Source organism: Herpailurus yagouaroundi, unplaced genomic scaffold, assembly GCF_014898765.1.
Source record: "Herpailurus yagouaroundi ecotype Mexico unplaced genomic scaffold, PumYag 28, whole genome shotgun sequence".
NCBI classification, from domain to species: domain Eukaryota; kingdom Metazoa; phylum Chordata; class Mammalia; order Carnivora; family Felidae; genus Herpailurus; species Herpailurus yagouaroundi.
The window spans coordinates 148310644-148335974 of record NW_024412376.1 but is presented as its reverse complement, the minus strand read 5'-3'; the positions used below and the strand labels follow the sequence as shown (position 1 = coordinate 148335974).

At 39.6% G+C, this 25331-nt stretch overlaps 1 protein-coding gene across 1 annotated transcript in view; it reads left to right on the top strand.

Annotated features, from left to right (window-relative positions):
• Positions 1-23140, top strand: part of ZCCHC4 (zinc finger CCHC-type containing 4) — a 51756-nt gene extending 28616 nt beyond the window's left edge. The window contains exons 6-13 of the mRNA XM_040486714.1: positions 375-447; positions 4425-4575; positions 6083-6183; positions 14442-14563; positions 14805-14880; positions 16595-16646; positions 17409-17553; positions 22439-23140. Coding sequence (XP_040342648.1) covers positions 375-447; positions 4425-4575; positions 6083-6183; positions 14442-14563; positions 14805-14880; positions 16595-16646; positions 17409-17553; positions 22439-22574 — 856 coding nt within the window. The 3' untranslated portion in view covers positions 22575-23140. The remainder of the gene's footprint in view (positions 1-374; positions 448-4424; positions 4576-6082; positions 6184-14441; positions 14564-14804; positions 14881-16594; positions 16647-17408; positions 17554-22438) is intronic.
• The last annotated feature ends 2191 nt before the right edge of the window (positions 23141-25331 follow it).

The window sequence follows — 25331 nt, the reverse complement described above, 5'->3', positions numbered from 1 at the left end:
TAATTAACAGCTGCCGAGCAGAAATGCTTATTCAGTGTTTTTCTTCAAATTATTAACTATGAGAGATGTATCTTAATTGCCAACCCATCTCAAGCTTAAATTGCATAATAATCGGTCAGTAATCTCATTGTTTCTGTATAATTCTGTGGTCTGAAGGAACATGCGAATCTTATATGTGAGTATTCTTAAATTTGATATTTATTCCTTGCTATGGACTCCCTGAGACTTTGGGAAAGCACTCTTTACTTCGAAAAGTAAGGAATGATGGAATTGCTTTTATTAAAGGTGTGCTTTGATAGTTTTAAAATTTAGTTTGTATATATTTACTGTATACATAACTGGACAGATAACTACAGTAATAAATCATTTTACAGGTATTCACAGTTTTATATGGAAGATAGCTTTTGCCGTTATAACATGTTCAACCATCACTTCTTTGATGGAAAGGTAAGAATTATTACCGTCATCCTTCTTACTGTGGAAGAACAAATTCGAGAGCACCTCCTTTCTTATTTTCTTTGAGTTCCTCAAGATCAGACTGTGGCTGTCTCACCATTTATTGGTGTGTAGTTTTCTTCATCCACCGAGTGTGTGTTGAGCCCCTAGAAGCGATTGTACTCTTGTTCTTTTGTGACTTTTTGCTGCTTTGCAGATAAAGACCCACTTTCTTACCAAGGCCCACGTGGCTCAGCCTGAGCTGACCCCTGCCACCCTCCAGTGGCTCTCTTTGTTCCCTGCTCTGCTGTGTGTGTGTTCGTGTTCAGGATGTCTGACTTTCATCTCGGAGTGGCTTCTCTGCCCCGGGGGCTTTTGTCCACGGTGTTTCCTCTGCCTTCTGGGCTCATTTTGCCTTGTTAAGTTCACCTTATCCTTCAGAGCTCTTTTCCAAGCCACTTTCTCTAGCCTCCCCTGGCCCCCAGACAAGGTCAAGTTCTCCTTTGTGCTTTGATACTATAATTAAATAATCCTGTGGTAAGTTGTTTGATGTCTGCCTCCCTGATAAATATTAAGGGGGTTTATGGTTTTATTAAACTAATTCTTAAAAATTAGACTGTGTCATGGGGCGCCTGGGTGGCGCAGTCGGTTAAGCGTCCGACTTCAGCCAGGTCACGATCTCGCGGTCTAGGAGTTCGAGCCCCGCGTCAGGCTCTGGGCTGATGGCTCGGAGCCTGGAGCTTGTTTCCGATTCTGTGTCTCCCTCTCTCTCTGCCCCTCCCCCGTTCATGCTCTGTCTCTCTCTGTCCCAAAATTAAATAAAAATACGTTGAAAAAAAAAATTAATAAAAAAAAAATTAGACTGTGTCAGGAGTGAACCCTAATCTACGAATGGTGTGTCAGTGTGGGTTCATTAGTTGTGCAAATGTACCGCTCTGGTGGGGGATGGTGGTAGTGGGGGAGGCTGTCCATGTGTAGCAGGGGATGGCATCTGTCAGTACTATGATGTTAGTAACGTCACTATGAATAAACAACATAGCAGAGCTGATACTTGCACTCCTAGTTTGAGCTCTTTGTTAGTCTTATTACAATATAAAAACTATACCCAACCAAGTAATGACACCTGACAGGAAGTTGGCCACACTGTTTGAAATTATCAAGACTACTTGAAGCACATATCCATATATGTATGTATATCAATTTTCCAGAAATTCTGAACCATGTATATGTATATATTATGTTTTTAGATATTAACTGATGATAGAACAAAAACCAAGCAAAACTAGAACACTAAGCATCCAGGAAATGAAAGCAAATTCTAAATTGTTGTTTGGGATTGAGAAATGAGTCTCCTGATTCAGTCTAGCCAGTGATGCACTCCTTCCACGAGACTCAGTCAGCATTGGGTTCTACATTTTTTAGCTATGATAGCCATAAAAACCAAGTATTGAAATAAATAGCAGTTAGAACTAGACATATTGCAGAGTTTCCCAAAGCAGTTATGTGGTCGATCATCTCCAGGATTTGAGAACTGATTAGATGAGTGTGAAGGAGAGAGAGGTATTGAAAACTCACTTGACAGTGGACGATGATGGGCTTCTCAACTAGGACAGTGGCAGTGGGAAAAAGAGAGAGGTGGATTCTGTGGGCTTCCACAGATGGAAACCAGAAGACTTGGTGGTAAGTATACTGGGGGAGAAGTCCAAGAGGATATGGTGGTCCGGCCTGGATTTGTATTTCATTCTTCAAAACAGAGGGTAGGGAAGTTTGGAAGGGAGATTTGGAAATGTCAAGTTTCTGGAGCTGGTGAAATGTTGATTTAGGGGTATTGAGTATGGCTTCTTGAAACTGGGGGACCTCAAGCTCAGGAGTGTGGTCAGGGCTGGGTTCAGAGTTTGCGAAGTAATAACTGAGTCTGTGTTACTATTGCTTGATACCGCAGTAGTGGGTCGGGTTTGTTCATTTGCTTATTTGTTTTTAATACTATACCATGATTTGCATTCTATTTTGAACAATAATGGTAAGATAAGAGTGAAGTTACATTGAAATCGCTAACCATTGGCTAACAGTATCTTATATGTTAAGAAAGTAGCATGTGATTCACCTTTCTGTAGGAAATTCTTTTGAACTTTTATTGAAAGCTTATGGAAATACCTTAAAAGTTTCTAGAATAATGGTTGGAATAAGCTGCCAAGACCGAGCTCCACTTTATCTTTCCCAGAAGAAAACAATCGTCTAGCTCAGGCTTTCCTCTCTCTATATTTTAGGAGCAGCCTCTAAATAGCACTGCAACTGTAGAGATTGATCTACAGAAAACTATTGTCTTGATGATTTTACCGTCTGCCCTTTTTCTGCCTGCTTCCTGAGTCAAAGGTTTTCAGTAGAGATTTACCATCTACTAATCCATCACTGAGTATTTAAGCATCTACCAGGCGCCTGTAAAGGTGTGCAGGGAGCTTTCGGGGATAGAGGTCTCTGTCTCTGCAGGTAAGAACTTCACAGTCCACAGGATTAAAAAGCAGGTGTTCCTTGTTTCCCAGAGAAAATCATATAGTCTTTCAGGTAATGGGAAGTGTCATATGCTTCAGTGGTCAAGGAAGTTGAAGCAGGTCTAGAGGGAAGTTATTTAAAGTACCAGGCACTTTTTTTAGTGATGATTAAGGTATAGGGAAGAGTTAAGTTGTGTCAGCGTTGGTGGTGTCAAGCATGCGTTTCCCATAGGTCCACAGCAGGACCCTCAGCAAGTCACGATGGGATGTCCCACCATTGGAAACAAACATACTCGACTGGTTTGGGCCATCCTGCCATTGGAGACAAATGCACTCTTTACTGGTTTTTTAATTTGGTTAAGAGCTTAGATTTCACTTACTTGTTCCTTTTCCTTTCCTACGTTTAAGCCTAAGGAATTTGAAGGTTTTTCAATAACATCATCTGTACTTGAAGTCCTTGTTCACGTAGGCAGGTTAAGGAAGTGCCAGGCACTACTTGAAAAATGATTAACCTTCCTGACATACCATCCATCGCCGTAGGACTTCGAGTAGGAAGTTAATAAAGACTCTCCTAGGGAAAGGGGATTAGGATGTTGTGGTTTTTCCTCTCATCAATTGGGTCTTCTAAATTGATTTAGTAGTAGAACAATATATATTTTATTATAAAGTACATATGGGCTGATTAAAGTTTAAAACGCCATTAAACTTTAAAGTCTTAGGCCATTTTTATAGTGTGTTGATTTGCTTTTATAGATGAGTACTTGAAAACTACTACAAAGTCGGTAGACTGGAGTTAGTATCATAGGTATATTTCTTACTAACTTCTCCCAAAGCAAAAAATAATAAATATCCTAGACAGTGGTTAATGTTAACTTTACAATGACTGAAAACAATTAGTCTGTTGGGAAAATGCGTTAATAGCATGGTTTCCCAGCCTTGATAAGCTTTGTTATTTGTCGTCTTTCATTTATTTACGTACTGTGCATGTCCGAATACATTTGTCATATACCCGGTGCTCAAGAACACATGCATGGAAACTGGTGACGTGTAGCTCCTATTAAACTGAACTCATGGTGGTGGACAAACCAGATAGGAAAAGAGTCTGTCTTATTCGTCTTTGTGTCTCCAGTGTTTAGCTCAGTCCCCGCTTCTGTTTGTGGAATTGAATTTAGCGTTTTAGATAGTCTTCATGGGTAATGAGTTTTTCTCTTTTAGGTTACTAAATTTAGTTTTTTAATTTAACCATTTGAAATGTGTAGTCCTCTGATAGTGATGGTGTTTGAATTTGCAATTTAAAAAACCCACTTATCAAGGAGCCCAAAGATAAAATCTTCTGGGGGCTGAATGAGAGAGGCTTCTGGATGTCACCGAGGGACTCTGAGGTGGCAGGATGGGTGAAGTTTCAGTACAAACAGGAGGACCGAGCCTAATACATCCTCCAGATAGGATGAAGTGCCTCCCTCTCGTCCTCATTTAGAAATGAATTTTTATTTGTTCCAGGCTGCCCTTGAAGTATGCAGAACATTTTTACAGGAAGATAAAGGTGAGGGAGTCATTATGGTGACAGATCCTCCTTTTGGTGGCTTGGTTGAACCTCTGGCTGTTACATTCAAGAAGTTAATTGCTATGTGGAAAGAAGGTCAAAGCCAAGGTGTGTAATTTATTACTTACTGCAAAACAAACATGTATCTGTGTATCTACTTCCTGTCAAATATTAGCAGAGCTCAGTGAATCAGAGCTCTGATAAAATATACATGTCTTGGGTTCTTGTGTTTTTCTAAAACGGGCTCATTTGAGAATGTGGCACACTTCATTATCATGATACACTTTGTATTTTCCTAATCATGTGTTCTCAAAATGACTTGCAGGTGAGCATAAGGGGACATTATGAAGAATCGCAGTAAACCGTTGTCATTTATTTAATAGATATTTACGGAGTACTGGGTACTGTTTGGGTGCTGGGAATAGAGTACCATGCGAGATGGGCACATTTCCCTGTCCTCGTGGATCTTACATTCCATGTTCCTAAAGTCCTGCCCAAAGCTCCTGGAGGTCACCCAGCCTGTGGCCCAGAGCTCTAAACTGTGCCAAGATTGGGGTAGAAAGATCGGACGTGCGCTGGCCTTACAGTGGTTATCAGCGATAGATACCCACGTAGATAGAGGTGCGTTAATGGCGGGGGGTTATTATTCATTTTAAAGTGGCTTAGGCCTTTGAAGTATTTTATGTAATTATCTAATTAGTTGGTACAATCATTTTTTAGCTTCCAGCTTGCAAGTTGATAAACTGTAAGAGCGCCAGGCTTCTTCGTTAATTGTGCTTGTGCTTTGGAGAGAGAATCAAACGAAATCTAAAACATGACTTACAGTATTAAGTATTCCACTTATTTTCAGATCTTAAGTCCACTTATCAGAATAGATAAAGTCAGCGTTATTGGGGAAGCAATAAAGAGCTCAGTGGTCTTGAATTTCAGTTCTGCCACTTATTGGCCGCATGAACTTGAACAAAATACCTAAATCTTATGGCTTCAGTTGCCCTGGCTATAAATGGGGTTGTTAACATCTAACTCTAAGGGTTATTGTAAGGAGATAATGTATAGAAAGTACCTAGTATTGTGCTCAGCCTCTACTGGGTGCTCTGCAATTAACAGCCATATCCCCAGTCTGTCATCAAAGTTAATGTGGATAAAATTGTTTTTAAGAATCTTCCATGATTTGGGAAAGAATTGATTCACCCCGGAAAAGCACATAACGAGTTGTGGCAGAGCTGTGTTCTGCCTTCCGGCCTCTGCCTTCTGGCCCGTGCTTCCTGCCCCACAGCACAGCCACCTTGCTCCTCACGTGATGCTCCCTTTCATCTCCCACTTTACTGGTGATATCTTTGCCTTTACTGGAATAGAGTGATATGTGTGTAAGGATTCCTTTTACATTTCCTTTATAGCTGTGTTTAGATCTAAAAGAACATTTCCACTGGCTCTTGGGAAAGATCAGGTTGTAAATGGCAGTCTAGTGAACATTCTCTTCTTTTGTATGATTTAAATGCATTGGATGTTTGCAATTTCTCCCAGTATCAGAAGTTTTTCAATTATAGCTGTTTTATTTTTTTTAATTTAAACTTCTTATTTTCTTTTCCTTTTTTTTTTTTTTTTGATCCATTAGATAGCAGTCACAAAGAACTACCTGTATTCTGGATTTTCCCCTATTTTTTTGAATCCCGAATTCGTCAGTTTTTTCCAAGCTTCTGCATGCTGGATTACCAGGTATAGTAAATATTCTGTTTTCGGGCATGACCGAGGAATGCTTAAGTAAATATTCTGATCAGACTATCCATCAGGTTTAGCATATGAAAATATTATAAGCTGTATTAAACACTAAAATTGTACCATATGTAGCTTAGTCCAGAGGTTCCTAATTGTAATTTTAGGGCGCTGATTAAAAATATAGATTCTTAGGTACCAAAATAAACCAACTAAATCAAAATTAGAGAGTAAAGCCCGAAGAAACCACATTTTCCCAGGCTTTCCGGGTGATTCTGCAGTGTAACTAGGTTTTAGACCGACTGACCTAACCTTTATCATCACCAGAAGATGCCACAGAACCTCAGAGTCATTGTTAGGAACGGGGATTTTTGTCTGTTCAGAGGTTGTAGAGAAGTAAGTCGCTTTTCTGGTTGGTGGCATGTCATGTACACTTTACTGTGTCACTCAGAGGATGCCAGGAGCTCTGAAGGGAGGCGTGTCCCAGGTAGCAGCATGTCAGAGAGGCAGAGATGCTGAGGTCTGTGTGTGGGGGTGAGTGTGCTGATTTCAGGGTGGAATTGACCAGCCCGCCCTCCCATCTCTGCCCTCAACTCCTTCTGCTTTAATGTCCACTTTCCTGTATTCATTCCCTTGGGTTCTGAAGTTAACCCGATTGTCACCATCACCATGTGTGGTCACCAAGTGGCCACTGCTTCCTCTTTTGTAGTGATATTTTTCTATTTGAGCTGCGGAGCAACGGACTACCTTTATGAAGGCTTTTCAGCCATAGAACTGAAAATGTCTTCCCTACTTGTTACAAGCTAGTGCTTGGATCTGAGCTTTCTAATCTTGAAGACATTTATCATGAGAGTGATGAAAATTACCATGTGAAAAAAGTTGTTATGTTTCTTTCAGAAACAGTGTTACCAAAAATGAGAGGATAGACCCTACCTGTGATTCTATCCCAAATAGCAAATATCATAATTTTCCGTGTTTGTCATCATAGCAGACAAATCTGAATTCTGTTTTCCCCCCTGTGTCTTATGTACGTGTACATTTGTAAGTGTAGCGCCATAGTTTTTATGCTTTTAATCACTTTAAATTATCTCATTAGCAAGTTATGTTATCAATTGTTATCATTCTTTTTTTTTTTTTTTTGGACTCAGATTGCTTCCACCTTTAAGGCACTATAAATACCACTGCCATAAACACCTTTTATTCAAATAATTTTTTCCATATTTTACACAACGTCCTTAAAATAAATTTCCAAAACCGAAATAGAATTCCAAACATTATGTTATCGAATTTAATGGACATTTCTATGGCTTCTGAGCCATATTACCAGGTTCCTTTCCAAAAGCGTATCTACACAAACCATTTTAACTTTGAATTCTCAAGCTCTGCTTTAGGCAAAGTCTATGTCATAATTCTTCCCGATTCCGGTTTACTTTCCTTTTTAGGACACACAGTTTTCTGTTTCTTGTCTGAGAGGTGCCTCTAGTGTGGACATTTGCAGAGCAGAGATAGCGGCCATATCCTAAAGATGTTAACCAAGGAAACTTCTCAGTTGGCAGGAGCGCCTGCTGCCTTTGACAGTGAAGAATCATGTGGCACGATGTTTGGCACAATAGTGGGTGCCTTATGCACGTTGAATAAATAACTGTCTGAAAACCAGTGTGAACTCCAGAGTTGAAAAGGAACTGGGTTTTAATCCTGGTTCTGCCCCTTACTAGCTAGGCCTGTACCTTTTATCTAACTCTCTGTAGCCCATGTGACCTATTAAATGAGCAGAGTAATAATCTATCTGCCTCATAAGGTTTTGAGAATTATATAACACACAAAAAGGCTTAGCCTCGTCCCTGACGCACAGCAAATGTAGATTAAAGGCTATTGGTCTCAGCATTGTTGTGACCATCACTTTATTGTCACCATTCAGACAGTCCCAAGGTGGGGGTAAAACTCTTCTTTCGGGCGTTTTTTTTTTTGTTTTTTGTACAGTATCTGAAACATTAAATTTGCAAAACGTAAGGTCCCTCAGAAAACTGGTCCATTCATGTTTATTTATTTTTTAATGTTTATTTTTGAGAGAGGGCGTGAGCAGGGGAGGGACACAGAGAGGAAGAAACAGAGGATCTGAAGCGGCTTGATTCAGCACTTGAACCCATGAACTGTGAGATCATGACCTGAGCCGAAGTCAGACGCCTAACCAACTGAGCCACCCAGGCGCCCTTCCAGTTTTCACTAAGGGCAAGAGTTTGAAATGGCAAGGAGCCCAAAGAAGGCAGATCAAGAGTAGAGTGGATGAGAGAAGTTACTGTGGAGAAACCAGTCATTGTTTGTTTTGACAGCCTGTGTTACTAGGAAGGAACCTGTGGGAATACTGGAGTCTCGCTGTTGAGAAATCGTTCCAAGGTCCAAGCTTATAAAAAATAATTATCCAGGGGAGCCCGGTGGCTCAGTTGGTTAAACGTCTGACTCTTGATTTCGGCTCGGGTCATGATCGCACATTTCATGACATCGAGCCCTGCGTCCGGCTCTGCACTGACAGTGAGGAGCCTGCTTGGGATGCGCCATCTCTCTATGCCTCCCTTGCACACGTGCGCGCTCTCTCTCAAAAATAACTGAACATTAAAAAAATGATAATTATACAATTCATTGTATTGGTGAAAAAAGTTTCTAATTAGGCCATATGTATCAGGGTAAAAAGTAGTCTTTTTGGTAAAGAGAAAGCCAAACTTTGAAAAGGAAAATTAGAATACAATCTGTGAAACAAAGAAAAATCTTTGTTTTTCCTGATTTCTACTAAAGATCAGAACACCACTGCCCTTTATATGCTCAGATGGAGAAATTGATTTTCACCGTATCTCCCATTGTGTTTATAAACCTGATTTGTTGTATCTTACCTTGATGGCCTGCCTTTCTTCCTTCCTTCCTTCCTTCCTTCCTTCCTTCCTTCTTTCCTTCCTTCCTTCCTTCCTTCCTTCCTTCCTTCCTTCCTTCCTTCCTTCCTTCCTTCCTTCCTTTTGATTTTTTTTTCTGGATTTTCTATTATTATCCTTTCTGACACTTTTATTTTCTTTCTTTTCTTTCTCTTGTTATTTTAACCTTACTTTGTGGTAGTTTATTTTCTTGTATATTAGCTGCCTGCATCAAATGAAATTTTGAAAGTCTCTTGTCCTCCTTCACAGGTCTTTTGCCATAGACCTTGATTAGACCTTCTTTCTCACATTGCCCAAGATGATTATAAGCTCCCAAACCATAATACAGTAAAAAAAAAAAAAAAAAAAAAATCACTAAATCTCTTTTTTTTGAAATACTTTTCGGGTAAGAAGAATGCAGAAATGCTGCAAATCTTCATAAAATATAAGTCAGACTCTTCAATGATAAAGCACTTGATGACTACAGAATAAAATAATCATCAAAGACCTAGAAAACTAAAAGTTCTATTAAGGGCAGATTAGAAAGGAAGGATGTGATAATGAGAAGAAATTTTGATTCACAGTCAGAAGTGTGAGTCCTAGCATACTGCCTTTTAGAGGCTCTTTAATCTTGGAAGAAGTCAGTTTATCTTTCCTGGTCTCTGTTTCCTTACCTATAAAATAAAATGATTGAATCAGAAAAGAGAGGGCAGATAAGTTTCACTTTTAGTGCTTTAGTGGTAAGCCTGATAAATTGGTAGTGACTTTCTGGAGAATTTGTTGAGAATACCATGCCTAGTGGCAGCGAGTAGTGTGTGATTGATTAGTGATGTCTCCCACAGGGACAGGGTCAGGGAGTAGTGGCATTCGGGTCCTGTATTTACCGTATCTGAACTAGATCACCTCACTTCCCTTCCACTGCGAACATGCAATGATCTCTTGTTTCTACTTCATCTGGGACATTTGTTTGGATTGTTATAAGTACAAACTTCGCTTTTTTTTTTTAAGCTATCTTTAAAAAAATCATCCTGTGTTAAACTTTTTTGAAATTTTTATTTTCATGTTCAGAAATGAAGATATTTTCACAGGAATTTCTGGCAAATGATTGCAAATTTTACAGGATGGCAACTGAAATTCTTAAAACTTGATATGTAATAAACAAACATGTAAAGGGTTTGGAGTGACAAGGGGGATAATATGTATATATATCATATATTAAAATATATATTGTATGTATATAATGTTTTATTAAAACTATTTTTTATGTTTTTTTTTTTTTTTATTTTTGAGAGAGAGAGACAGAGACAGAGCATGAATGGGGGAAGGTCAGAGAGAGAGGGAGACACAGAATCGAAGCAGGCTCCAGGCTCTGAGTTGTCAGCACAGAGCCTGACGCGGGGCTCGAACCCACAGACCGCGAGATCATGACCTGAGCTGAAGTCAGACGCTTAACTGACTGAGCCACCCAGGCGCCCCGGCACCCCTATAATTTTAAATAAGAGGTACATGGGATATGGGGAATATGACTAAAAGACCTTATTGCTCTGGTGGAAATTGGTTGATGGAGCTGAAGAGTTCACTTCAGACCTTTTGATACACTGAAATTAAATAAATAGATTATAGTCCTTAGGGAATGGGAAAATAAATACAAGTACTGTGTCTTTTTAATCTTTGTTTCCTGGAGGGATGCCTAAGACATAGTAGGTGCAAAATAAATGTCTGTTGACTTGAACGTCTTGGTGTCTGTATAACCAGTTCCAGTCTCATGTTACAGAAGAAATTTGCGTATAGATAAAATTAAAAGTTAAGAACTGCAGAGATTTTGTGCTTTCCCTCATTTCTATACAGTACTTCATCACATTAATCAGTTCCATGGGAGAAATTTTCTATTTGAAAATGCCTCTCATCATCATTGTGAGTGAAATGTCAGAGATAATGATGGGAAAATGGTGTATCAGCTCTACCACTAGTGATATGCAATTTGCAAAATTGTGTTTGCTTTACAGCGCTTCCTTCCATAGGACGTTTATTTGTGTGGATGAAGCTATGAAATATGGATGTATGTTAGAGGTACATTAATTTACCCTAGCAGCATGCATTTTACATACCATATGTTTATAGTTAATTAGCACAACAAACCCGCATTTAAAAATAATAATAATCTCAATTAGGTTATGCAAAATCAAGCAATCAACCACCTTCCTGACACATACATTCTCCAACTCCTGGGGTAGCCATAAAGAGATTGTTCTTTTTTTTCCCTCTCTTCTATCTGCCATCCGTTGTGTTGCATGGAATATTCCATTTCTTAGAAATTTTTCTAAGGTCCTCTTTTCCAACATTTGAAGATCTTCCTGAGGTTCTCTTGGGAAGGTTTTTTCTTTCTTATGATACTCATAAATGCTCAAAATATCTTTGTTGAATTTAATAAGGTATCATGTTTTTATTGAGTACATAGAGGAGTGTATTAGGGAGAAATTATGAATTTAAATAGGTTTAAAAGAAAACTACTACAGTAATATTTTAAGGTAATTTTGAAGTAAAACCTACTTTTGTATCTTAGCCTCTAATAGGTGACATATATTCATAGAATTTTAAAGTTGGAAAGAAACATGAGGGGTGTAACGTAGGCTAACTTTTCACCATAATAATCGTCTCTACTAAGTGAGTCACCGGCCTCACTTGAATGCTTTCAGTGAGCAAAGTCCTGCAGCCTTACAAGGCAACTCAATTTATTTAATAGCTCTAATCGTTAGAAAATTTTCTCATATTGAGATAAAATATGCTCCCCATTAACTTCTAACCATTGGTCCTACTTCTATTCTCCAAAGCAATAAAGGCTAAGTCTAATTTCGATTCCACTGACACCCCTTCAGTTATAAAACAGCTATCAGATCTTCCCAGTGTTCGCTTTTCTGAATAAACACCACCCCCAGTACGTTAAACTACAAATCCTATTCATTCCCATTACTTTTGGTAGAAATGAACTTGTTTTATCAGCGTCTCTCTTCATATGCAGTGACTGAATGCAGGTCTTCAAATGTAATCTAACTTCATCCTTTCCTTGTTATGATATTACACTTCTGCATAGGGCAGCTGTGAGCCCGTGTCAGCTCTCACACCGTCACGCTAGACCGTGGACTTACCATGCTGACAGTTAACCAGAACCCCCAGGGTTTGTCCCCGCCCCCTCCCCAACTGTCCCTTGTTTAGCTGGGTCTCCTCATGTGCCACTTATTTTCCCCCCACTGCTGAAGCTTATTGATGAGTCTTCCTGAACTTGTTCATCTGTTAGTCTGATAGCCAGCCACAGCAGGGCCATACAGAGAGCTCAGGAATTTCTCATTAAAGGCCCTCTCTTTCCATTGTCATTAAGTCCTTATATTTTTGTGATTTGTTTATTAAATAGCTAGCTTGCAAGCCAGTTCTTCTATGAAATTCTTAAGTGTATTCTTGTTTAGAATCCAAACAATTCAGTCTAACTTATTTATTTATTTTTTTAAAGTTTTATTTTTCAACGTTTTTTATTTATTTTTGGGACAGAGAGAGACAGAGCATGAACGGGGGAGGGGCAGAGAGAGAGGGAGACACAGAATCGGAAACAGGCTCCAGGCTCTGAGCCATCAGCCCAGAGCCTGACGCGGGGCTCGAACTCACGGACCGCGAGATCGTGACCTGGCTGAAGTCGGACGCTTAACCGACTGCGCCACCCAGGCGCCCCAGTCTAACTTATTTGAAAGTTGGGCTCTGCCTGTATTGACTTTATAAAAATCTCATGGTATTCTTGTGGATAATCTAGAACAACGGTTCTCAAATTTTAGTGTGCCAGGAAGGCTTGTTAAGAATACAGATTGTGGAGCAGCGGGTGGGGGTGCCTGGGTGGCTCCATCGGTTAAGCTCAGGTCATTATTTGTAGTTCGTGAGTTCGAGCCCCACATCGGGCTCTCTGCTGCCAGCATGGAGCCTGCTTGGGATGCTCTGTCCTCCTCTCTCTCTCTCTCTCTCTCTCTGCCCTTTCCTTGCTCATGTGCATGCTGTCTCTGTCTCTCAAAAATACATATACATACATACATACATACATATATACACACATACATACATACATAGTTCCTGTTAAAAAAAAAAAAAAAGAATGCAGATTGCGGGCCCTGACCCCCAGAACTTCTGTTTTCTTAGGTCTTAGGCTGGGGAGAATGTGCTTTTCTAGCAAGATCTCAGGGGCAGTGCTGGTGTTGCCAATCCAGGCATCGCACCTGGAGAATTACTGATCTAGAGAAAGATGGACTTAGTGACCAGGTGCATTCAGAGCAGGTTTAAAGCCAAAGAGAGAATGCGTATGGATAACAGAGAGGTTGGAGAAGGAGGCGGGAGCAAGAAGCCTATAGAAGCCGTGCCTGTTGGCTTCAGCTTACTTTCAGGATGAGCTGCCAAGGCTGAAAGCCGAGTTAGGGTGTTGAGGAGACGTAAATGTTTGAAACAGTCACAATTATAGTTGTGACTCTCTCTTCATCTCCATCTTTCTATGTCTCCACCACATGCCAGGCTTTGAACTCAGTATTTTACACACATTATCTCGTGTAACCTTCACAGCACCCCTGGGGCAGAAATCAGTAACCTCCTTTTCCAGGTGAGGATTATGTGAAGGTGCCTCTGGTCATAACAAGTGAGTGGCAGAGCCACTCTCTGGTCCCTGAACCTGTGCTCTACCAGGATGTGGGAGGTCACATAGTGAATGGTGGAGGGCCAAAGTAAGGCTGGATTGAGACTCGCTGACCTGACACCTGACAGGCACGCGTCTTCAGGGGTGGAATTTTTTTAGTGCCAAAAGCCAACTTCTTAATTACATAGTAGTCCTTCTTGTGAAGTCTGTTGTATTGGGTGAAAGATTACAGTTGTTCTCTCAATACTGGGCAATATGAACTTAGCATAACAAAGTTTGCCTTTTCTGTAATGAAATTTCACTTCCACAGAGGCCTCTCTGAGGCTGTTGATTAATAAGTAAACTTTTGCTTTTAAGAATTTTTTCGTAAGAGCCCCCTGGGTGGCTTAGGCGGTTGAGCATCCAACTTTGGCTCAGGTCATGATCTCACCGGTTCGTGAGTTCAAGCCCCGCATTGGGCTCTGTGCTGCCAGCTCAGAGCCTGGAGTCTGCTTCAGATTCTGTGTCTCCCTTGCTCTCTGCCCTTCCCCCACTCATTTTGTCTCTCTCAAAAGTAAACAAACGTTAAAAACAATTAAAAAGAAAGTTTCTTGTTAAATACTTTGGTTTAACTCCTAGTTGTTCTTTTTTGGTAAAGAATCTTCATAGATGTTCACTCATTTGAGTAAATGTTCTTTTTCAATTTTTTTTTAACTTTCTAGGTAGATTATGATAATCATGCACTTTATAAACATGGAAAGACAGGTCGAAAACAATCTCCTGTGCGTATTTTCACCAATATCCCACCCAGCAAAATAATCCTTCCTAGTGAAGAAGGGTACAGGTAAGATCATAGTGGGGCCTTGAAATACATGAGTCACTGAAAATAAAGTTCCATATATCTAACATTAAAATGATTCTCATATTGACTCATATAGTTCTTCTGTTACTTTTAAATTTGGTCTGTATTTTATATTGAATTGCATTTGGATTACACCCAACCTCTGTAACAAGTGCCATTTATCTGCTCTGTGAATCTTCATGAGAACATGCAGCTGAGTTAAGTCTGTTTCTTTCCTCCTTAGATTTTGCCCTTTATGTCAACGATATGTTTCCCTAGAGAATCAACACTGTGAGCACTGTAATTCTTGCACATCCAAGGTATAGGTTCCTATAGAATGCATTTTTATTTAAATATATTAGTTTTATTTTAGCTTACTAGCCATTACATTTGCTTAAGGTTATTTTGATAATATTATAATTTGTATTACCATAGTATCATTTGCTAAATGTACATTAATAGAGTATTTTATGTCTAATTATAAAGTACAACAGCCTTTGCATTCATCATCGTTAATGGTTATTTGAATTCACTTTGCTATGGGACTGTATGACTGCTAAAATTAGGAGTATTTTAAATAAGGCATGAGATGAGTGCTGAATTGTGTTGGGGATAAATTTAAAGTGTTTTAGGTAAAGTACTGAACTATTAGATGCCATCGGTATTTTAATGAAGTGTTAGTAACATACTGTGCACTTTTTATGTGCCATGCCCTTTCCTAAGGGCTGTGCATGGATGAATTCGTTTTTTTCTTTAATTAAAAAAAAATTTTTTTTTTTTAATGTTTATTTACTTTGAGGGAGAGAGAGACAGAGTGTGAGCAGGGGAGGGTCAGAGAGAGAGGGAGACACAGAATCCATAGAAGGCTCGAGGCTCTGAGCTGTTAGCATGGAGCCCGATGCAGGGCTCGAACTCGTGAACCATGAGATCGTGACCTGAGCCAAAGTCAAACGCTCAACCGACTGAGCCACCCAGGTGCCCCAGGTACTCTGCCAGTTTTTGCAGATAAGGAAGGACTGTAGGGACACACCTCCTGTTTATTGTTTTAAAGAGGTGGGATGACACTTAAGTTGGCCCATTTGTTTTAGCTAAATCCAGTCAGAAAGAACATAGGAAATTCAGTTTGGGTAATATACGCAAATCATTCTCCAAAGGAAAGGCTATATTTTTGTAACTATTGTAAAGTACAGTTTTCAAAACTCTATAATTTTATGACGGGTTATACTTGTTTTTAACTGTGGCAGCACACCTGATTACATGTATTTTCAATCAGTTTAGAAATTCTCTGTGTTCTTTATTTAAAAGAAAAAAATTACACCCAGATCATATAAAGCTCAAAATGAGGAAGACCGGACTTTATCATTTAGAGAGGCACACGTAAGTGGTAAAAAATAAACAAAAGCAAGGAAATGACCATCCCAGGAACCGGAGTAGGTGTTACTCAATGGGGAGGGAGGGGTTGCTGGATTAGAAAGGGGGGGTGTCTCGGGGCTGACAGGATTCCATTTCTCAGCCTGTTGGGATTCATCAGTCTGTTCTTTATAATTCTCATTAAATAGGACATGTGCCTTATACATGAAAGTGTCTTATACATTTTTCTAGGTAGTTCTATTTCCCGGTTTTAACATTACCCAGACAGTACCCTGTAATCTCTATCTTTCTAAATTATCTAAAATTCTTAAATGCGAATTTTATTAAGGATTACACCACATAGACATGTCAAAGTTATGAATCATTAATTCTCTTGAAATTTTCATTGAGTCCTTCTTTGTGCAGTATGGATTGCTTGAACTCAAGATCATGTAGATAAATCCCCTAGTTTTCCAGTTAAGGAAATTGGGGCCCATCAAGGCGGCCTTTGAGTTGAGTGGAGAAATGCATAAATTAAAATCAAAGTATTTAATTGTGAAGCCCAGGAAAGTGAGAAATAAGGAGTGAATAATTTACACAGATTTTAATAAGGCATTTTAATTTTTAATTGTGGAACTTGATTTTTATGATACATTAAACATCATTTAAAAATTATTTTTGTAGGATGGCAGGAAGTGGAACCATTGCTTTCTCTGCAAAAAGTGTGTAAAACCTTGTAAGTATTTAGACTTAGTGTTTGAAAACATTTCAGCGGTTTTCTTCACCCAGATAGGGTTTTTATTTAATTGTTTCTATAAGAGAAAAAAACTTAATATAGACACCTGCGTTGATTTTACCTGCTTTGTAGTTTTTGCAGTTACCAAAATGCACACTCTCTCCTTTATAGGGAGATATGACTGTAACCTATTTCAGTGTGGCATTTGGTTTGGCTTATTTTATTTTATTAATTTAATTTATTTTATTTTTTTAACATTTTTATTTACTTTGAGAGGGATGGGGGTGGTGGTGGTGGTGCAATGGGGAAGCGGCAGAGAGAGAGGGAGAGAGAGAGAATCCCAAGTAGGCTCCATACTGGCAGCGTAGAGCCTGATGTGGGGCTCAAACCCATGAACCATGAGATCAGGACCTGAGCTGAAGTCAAGAGTCACATGCTCAACCGCCTGAGCCACCCAGGTGCCCTGGTTTGGCTTATTTTAGTAGGGCTCTGTGTCCCTCAGCCAACCCCCATGGTGTCAGTGGCTCCCGCTCATGACTCCTTGAAGGGCTGCATTTGTTGCCATGTATCAGAAAGAAGTTTGCTGGTTTATGTGGGATTCCGACTCTTTACCTTGGCCTCTGTAGCCAAAGTATAACCAACTATGCAAACCAGTCACGGTAATTTGAAGTAATCACGGTTCATCCTCTCTATCATAAAGGTTGGTCAAATGAAAAATTATATTAAATGAACTTCTTCCAAAACTCAATTTTTATTTTATAGCCTGGATCCACTGTAGCCTTTGCGGTCACTGTGCTCTTCCAGATCATTCCTGCGGGGCCCCTAAAGACGGCTGCTTTATTTGTGGTGAATTAGATCATAAACGTAGTACTTGTCCTCAGATCACTGCATCTAAGAAAGTGATCAGGTAAGTTGAATTCTTTTATTGACTAGAAAAAGCTTTTCCTCATGTGATCCGTATAAAGCAGTCCACAAAGGTGAGCACTGGAGGATTCAGAAGTGTGAAATCGTTGGCTATTTTTACTGTTATGTACCTTTGTGTAGACAGTGGTGTGAGGACATGAAGATGAATGAAAAAGCCTAACATTTAAGACATGAAAATAACCAAAATACAAGGTAGAAACTGATTAACTTTGTATCTTTTGTGGTTCATGTGAAATTATAATTTGTGGGGAGAGATTTCAAGCTTTGTTTTTTATATATATTTTTTTAATGTTTATTTTTGAGAGAGATTGGGAAGAGAGAGCGGTAGAGAGAGAGAGAGAGAGAGAGAGAGAGAGTGCACTCATGCACGCACAGGCGAGGAGCAGAGAGAGGGAGACACAGAATCTGAATCAGGCAACAGGCTCTGAGCTGTCAGCACAGAGCGTGACGTGGGGCTCGAACTCACAAACTGCAAGATTATGACCTGAGCTGAAGTCAGATGCTTAACCGACTGAGCCACCCAGGTACCCCTGAGAGTTCAGGCTTTATTGACCGACATGATATTTAAGTCAGGGCAGCTGGGATGCAGACACGTGATAGGCAAGGCTGGAGAAGGCATTTCAGATGGAATGTGATTTGTAATCCCACAGTGAACACCTTGGAAAATGGAAGCTATCTCTTTAAATTCTGCAGACTTGGAAAAAAAATTTAGATGTATTAATATTTAAATATGTAAAATTTTAATTTTTACCATTTGTTTTCTATGATTATTTTCACTTCCACCAATATTTGGTGTTGGTTATAACTCAGAACAAAGTTATCCCAGTGACCACAGTGTATTTAGAAAAACCACTGCTGTTTCAACTGGGCTGATTTGAATGATAATACTTAAAAAAAAACCAAAAAAACTAAAAGGAATGATAGTTATTGAGTCTTCTTCTTTTATTGTTATGAAAACCAGATAGCCAAATTTAACATTACATGAGAATTGGGATCAGCATAAAATTTTTGAGCTATCTTATGACTTGTGATAAAAAAAATATTTCTTAGTATTAGAAATGTCTGATGCTATTGTAACTGTTTATAATTGTATTAGAATTCTTTGTCCATTTGTTTATTTTTTTGGACAGTGACAATTATTTTTTTCCACTGAGGTCCAGCTATTTGAATTCTGCCTACTGTTTTACTTTTCCATTACTTTTTATCAAATTTAATTGAACAATTATTTCCATTAAGTAATCCAGGGTAGAAATGGAAGTTGCTAAATTAAGAAATGTATTGAAGAATCTTATAAAAGAGTTTTTCTTAGAAACCTTTGAGAATTAAAGTACAACTCGGGGTGCCTGGGTGGCTCAGTCAGTTAAGTGTCCGACTCTTGATTTTGGCTCAGGCCAGGGTCTCATGGTTGGTGAGCCCCATTTTGGGCTCTGTGCTGACAGCACAGAGCCTGCTTGGGATTCTCTTTCTCCCTCTCTCTTTGTCTCTCCCCGCTTGCACACACACATGCACACACACGCACGCACACTCTTTCTCAAATAAATAAACTTTAAAAAGAATAAAGTACAACACAATAAACTATTGGTCTGGGATTGTTGCACCATTTACTGGGTAATTCTGGTTGCAAACGGAGTTAGTAACATGCTCAGACTTTGATCTGTATGATACATGGAAACTGAATTTGCATTTTAGTTATATATTGTAGGCTCTTTGTTGGCTCTTCAACAGCCCTGGCTAGTCTGCTTGGTAGTATTATATTGTTTTCGTTGAGGGAAACCATTTAGTATTTTTTAGTACTAGATTTTATCAAGTTTAATTCAAGGAGCAAATCCATTAGGATGTGGTATACCTGATAAGTCTTTCTTTTAAATATATTTTTTTAATGTTTATTTATATTTGAGAGAGAGAGAGAGAGAGAGAGAAAGAGAGAGAGAGATGGTTTGTGAGCAGGGGAGAGGCAGAGAGAGATGGAGGCAGAATCTGAAGTAGGCTCCAGGCTCTGAGCTGTCAGCACAGAGCCTGAGCAGGTCTTGAACTCATGAGCCGTGAGATCACGAGCTGAAGTCAGACGCTTAACCAACTAAGCCACCCAGGTGCCCCAAGTCTTTTTTTTTTAATGTTTATTTTGTGAGAGAAAGAGCCAGGGAGGGGCAGAGAGAGAGGGAGAGAGAAACCCCAAGCAGGCTCTAAGTGGTCAGTGCAGAGCCCCATTTGGGGCTCGAACTCACGAACCGTGAGATCATGACCTGAGCCTAAACCAAGAGTCAGACACTTAACCAACTGAGCCACCCAGGCACCCCTACCTGATAAGTCTTAAATAGTATTACTTTTTTCTCAGAATAGACTCCTGAACTGTTGACAGTTATCTTCAGGTATTTCTCTCAAAAATTTTTCATAATGAAATTGACAAGGTAAAATTTTTTCTTTACAATCGTAAAAAATAATTTTAATAGAGGCACCTGGGTGACTCAGTCGGTTAAGTGTCAAACTTCGGCTCAGGTCACGATCTCGTGGTTCGTGTGTTGGAGCTCCGTGTTGGGCTCTGTGCTGACAGCTCGGAGCCTAGAGCCTGCTTCACATTCTGTGTGTCGTGTCCTCTCTACCCTTTCCCTGCTCGTGCTCTCTCTCTCTCTCTCTCTCTCTCTCTCTCAAAAATAAATAAACATTAAAAAAAAATAGATATTTTATATTTTAGCATGTATGGCATAAAAGATATTTCATAGCTGTCTTATATTAATTTGTTTTTTTCTGAGTTTAATTTGCCTTTGCTCCTGAACTGGAATGATGCAAGCTCCCTCTTGTGGTTAATCGTTTTTATCATTACATAAATACCTATAATTTAGAGAACAGCTACTAGGTCAATTGAATTTTAAGGCAAAACAAAACAATTGATTTATACTCAATCAGTTCAGTTTATACTCATGTGAAAAATTTATCTCCGGAAAGTTTTGTTTATTCATATTAACAAGTGAACATATTCTTCTGCTTTTGTTTACTATATATTCTAGTGAAGTCTGGTCCGTGTTTAGTTCTTTTTGTAAGTGGATAAGCCAAAGAAAATTTATTCAAATTCTGTATACAGGCACAAACAGCTTCACTGACTTTGCCATCCAGACATTAGACTTCATTAAGTTTGCTAAATCATCCCTTGTCAGAACATTAGCCTACTTCAAATAATGACTGGAGGGAAAGGAGGTTTATATAACATGCACAAAACAGTGTATGACTGTAGCATTTGTTTTATTTCTGAACGGGTAGGCTATCCGAATCCATAATGCAAAATCTAAATATGGAAAAAGGGAAAGTTGTCAAGCAAAAGTCTGAATAATAGTCATGCGGCACTACTAATAACAGCTCGTATTTGTTTCGTGCTTACTGTATGCGTAGCATTTTACATATCTGAATAATTTATAGCAGAGTACATAGTATCAAGGTAATTAAGAACACAGGTTCTAGGATCTGGCTGGTCTGCCACTTCTTCATTGGACGATTTCATAGCCTCAGTTTCTTCCCCTAAAAAGAAGCTGGGGGAAGGAAAAGGAAAGGTGACCTCAGCCTTGTCTCAGTCTCCCAGATCCTTGGAGTCAAAGATTATGCCCACTCATTTCCATCACTTAATAGAGATGTTGTGTGGACAGAAAGCGAGGCTTGAGTTTGCTCCACTGAGGGATTATATATTGTTTATGGAGCTTCTTTCCTAGGTTTTGGTCCTGGGCAGATCAGAAGGAAGCTTTTCCCTCGGACTTGTGGTTTAGGAGAAGTGCATCTCGTGACCGATACTGCTGGGTAGCCTTGGGGATTTTCCAGGTTAGCTGGTGCTGGCAGCCCCAGCATTTTCCTTGGTTTGTAATGTGATAAATGGCATGATTCTGTAAGTGTGGAGAGAGAGAATGAACGGACAAGTAATCTTTCTTAGCTATAGATTGTCCGTAACTTAGTTCAGAGAGTACCAGAAGCTAAGGATCTGTTTTGTTCTGGTGTGCTTTAGTGTTTTCAGGGGGCGAGTTCCATCTCGTTTGTTTTGAAGCTAGTCTTTCGAGAAGACAGGGACCACAAAATATGGACATCCTGTGTGGCACTTGTCCAGACTTTTACACCCACCGAGGAAGAGAAAATTAGCCGTAGGGCTTATAAGATGGGCCTCCGTTAAGTGTTGTCAGTTTTTCCATCGTGCGATTTCATTTCTCCACCTCTGCTAACTGTCGAATGCGTCGGTCCTTTTCCTGAAAAATGTAATGCAAGGATTTGGAGATTGAAGTGCTGAGTTGAGCAGTACAGACGTACCAAAACCAAAACAACAGCAAAAACCAACAAACAGACAAAAAAACAAAAAAACAAACCAACCAAACAAAAAAACCCTCCTAACTCATTGGCTTTACTGTTTTTACAATTTAAAGGATCTATATCCCAAGTATTATTTCAATACATAATCAATGTAAACATTGGCAAAATATTTTGCATTCTTTCTTCAACATCCCGTGTGCACTTGACATAGGGAGCACATCGAACTCGCCCTCACCACATTCCAAGTGCTTGGATGCCACATGCTGGTTAGAGGCCACCGGACGCTCCAGCACAGCAGCGGTTTTTCCTGGCTTGACTATTTACCTCTGTGGTGTGTTTACTCGAATAGATTGTTCTGAATCTGTAGTAACCGTCTGTCAAGGAAATTTCTTTACTCCAGCATATTGTTTAGTGAGGCCTCAGACTACATCCTTGTTATTATGATTAGGGTTCTGAGGATTTATGCTTAGGATACAGTAAATTCTTTTCCTCCTGTTTTCTTATTTGGTCAGCTGGTTAATTAAATCCCAGCATAATTACATACATCATGCTTATTCTACAAAATAATTCAGCACCTTCTTTTTCAGAGCTGTCAGAAAGCAGAAGCAGAGGAAAAGTAAGAAGACGAAAATGGAGACCGTTAAAGAGCAATCCATGAATCACACATCTGTTACAAGGAAGAAGAAAAGGAGAGAAAGAGCCCATCAATATCTTTGCTCTTAAATGTCCAGTGACTTGAGAATAAGAAAGATTTATAGTCCAACCTTTGGTGCCATTTTCTGAAAGTGCCACACTGGACTTAAATTCTGTCGCTTTCAAAGGTATGTGCCTTTTGAAGCCAGAAAATAGGCAGGTGGCATTTGTTGGTGTCTGGGCCCCTCAGCAGCCTCTCTGGAGACCTGGGGAGTTGTCCCATCCTTAGCTGGTTTGCCAGACCTCTCTGTGTGCCTTCTTTCACTCTCCAAATCTGTCCCAGTCGTATCATCTGGCCTCTTTTGAACAATGGGCATATAGCATTCTTTTGCAGAAAGTGTCAGAAGAGGAATGAAAGGGGAGACTTGAGGTCTTGTTCATATTGAAGACGAGTGTGTTAAGTTAGACACAGGAATGTTGTAAGTCAAACATCAAAATACTGTATGATGGATTAAACCCCACTTGCAAAGAAAGGCACAATGAGCAATTATTTGGGGACAAAAACTGAAGATGATGGGAAGAATTTTCACGAGGATAGTCTAAAGATAGCAAGAGTATCATCATGGCTTTATGATTAAATATGGGTTTTTCAAGTACTTTTTACAGTGTCCTTTGATGGTATAGAACCGCTTAACTGTTGTGGAATGAATGAGACATTTAGAATTATGACTTGCTCTGTCATCTCAGTATCTTTTAAACCAGGCAGTAATTTTATTTCTTTAAAAAAAATTTTTTTTTAATGTTTATTCATTTTTGAGAGACACAGAGAGAGCATGAGTGGGGGAGGGACAGAGAGAGAGGGAGACACAGACTCTAAAGCAGGCTCCAGGGTTGGAGGTGTCAGCGCAGAGCCCGATGTGGGGCTTGAACTCACGAATCGTGAGATCATGACCTGAGCTGAAGTCGGATGCTTAACTGACTGAGCCACCCAGGTGCCCCAGTAACTTTATTTCTTTGTAAAAGTAGTAGCAGAAGGCAGCATAGTTTGGGGATTAAAACCTCTCATTCTTGTTCTGATGAACACTTCCTGACTATATGTCCTTGGCCAGGTCATTCACTCGTACCCGTTTCTTCATTATTATTATCATATAATTACTACATTATGTAATAATAGTTATACCACAGGCTGTTTTCTGTGATTATGTTAAATGAGGCACATGTGTCTGGCTCTCGTTCTGTTGGTGAGAAATGTTAAGTGCAGATGGCTGGGGTTGCAGCCCTAATGGTAATCATCTGGTGGTCCAGTATCAGCAGTGAAGGGACTGGGTTTGAATTCTGAGAACAAACAGTTCCTCTCCCTATTTCTCTCTAGGTATCTGACATGATCTCCTTAAGATCCCATAGTTTTGAATGGCTTGCATTTACATAATGACTTTTCTCCTATTCCCAAATAGTTGCTTTAGAGCAGGTTTGGAGGCATGCTTGCTTGGGCTTAGCTAGAGCCCTGTGAGTAAAGGTACAAGAGCTGCACCCCATCTGGCATGGAAATTCCTTCTGGTCTTTAAGGTAGGGCTTGTTGGATGCGTGATGTGGAAGGCACAGCGTGGGCCCTGATCAGCTGATGGGGGTGTATATCCGGCCACATCAAAAGATGAGCTAAGCCCCTGGACTTAACATGCATCAGAAAACTCTTCCCTTGTCCCCTTTTTCCACGGAGGTTGCTATGGTGGTCAGAGAGGTGGATTTAGAGGTGACGGGGTGAGATGTGAACCTTTTGCCGAGTAATTAGGAGTGTTCCCTTCTCTGATTCAGCCATGGGCGTGAACATTGCCTGACTTTCACGGTGGCCCCTGATACCATGCTAAAATCTCTGGAAATCTCCTTGGAAACGCAGACACCTGAGGGACCACGATTCTTCAAGAATCAGGTCCTGCTGGCCAGGAGTTATTATCATCACCCCATTTCCTTAGTTTTAAGGTACCATCAATTGTAAAATGCACTATTGATGGGATTGTAACTTTTCAGGGGGAGAAACCCCATAGCTTATTAATTGTGCATGTTAAATTTTAGGTATATCCTGTTTCAGAAATATTGAAATGTGAAAAAAAGCACATCTTAGAATTGAGGAGATCGGGTATTACTTACAGTCAGGAATTATGTACTTTAAAACTTGAACTTCTTAGGAAGTTAAAAATAAGAAATCCGGTGATTCTGTTCTTCTGCTCAATTAATACTAATTTTAAGGACTAACCGCTTCTTTCTTTTCTCAGGGAATAAACTAATAGGATGTAAAATGTCTCTGGGAGGTAAAGTGTGATGGGAGATGAGGTCATTTGTTCTAATTAGAAATCTGCATATCTGAACATTAAGATACCTACCCAAATCACTAATAGAGGAAAATTCCTAAATCTGACACAGAGCTTTTTAAAAGGATGTTTTTCTTAAATTATTACAGCTAAATTTAATTCCACTTCTTGCTTCTATTACAAAATTTAATGACAGCCAGAGTCACTTTGTAGGCCCTGAATGATCGGATTTCAGGTTTTTTTCTTACATTTAGTTTGATATTTAGACTCATTTATTTCTCCAATCTGCCCCACTGTTTTCATCTCATTCCGTTTGCTCTGTTGGGACTATATCCCTCCATATGGCCCAGCCCCACTGTCTCCAGGAAGTGTTCTAGGAGTCCCCCTACCAACCGCTACCTTCCTCTCTGAACACTTGGGAGTTCTGCAGCCACACCTGAGGCACTTTTCATGTATTGTTCTGCCATTATATGTACAGATTCTATTTCCCCAAAAGATTGTGGTTTCTTCATGTCATTACCCATTTTATACCATCTTCTGT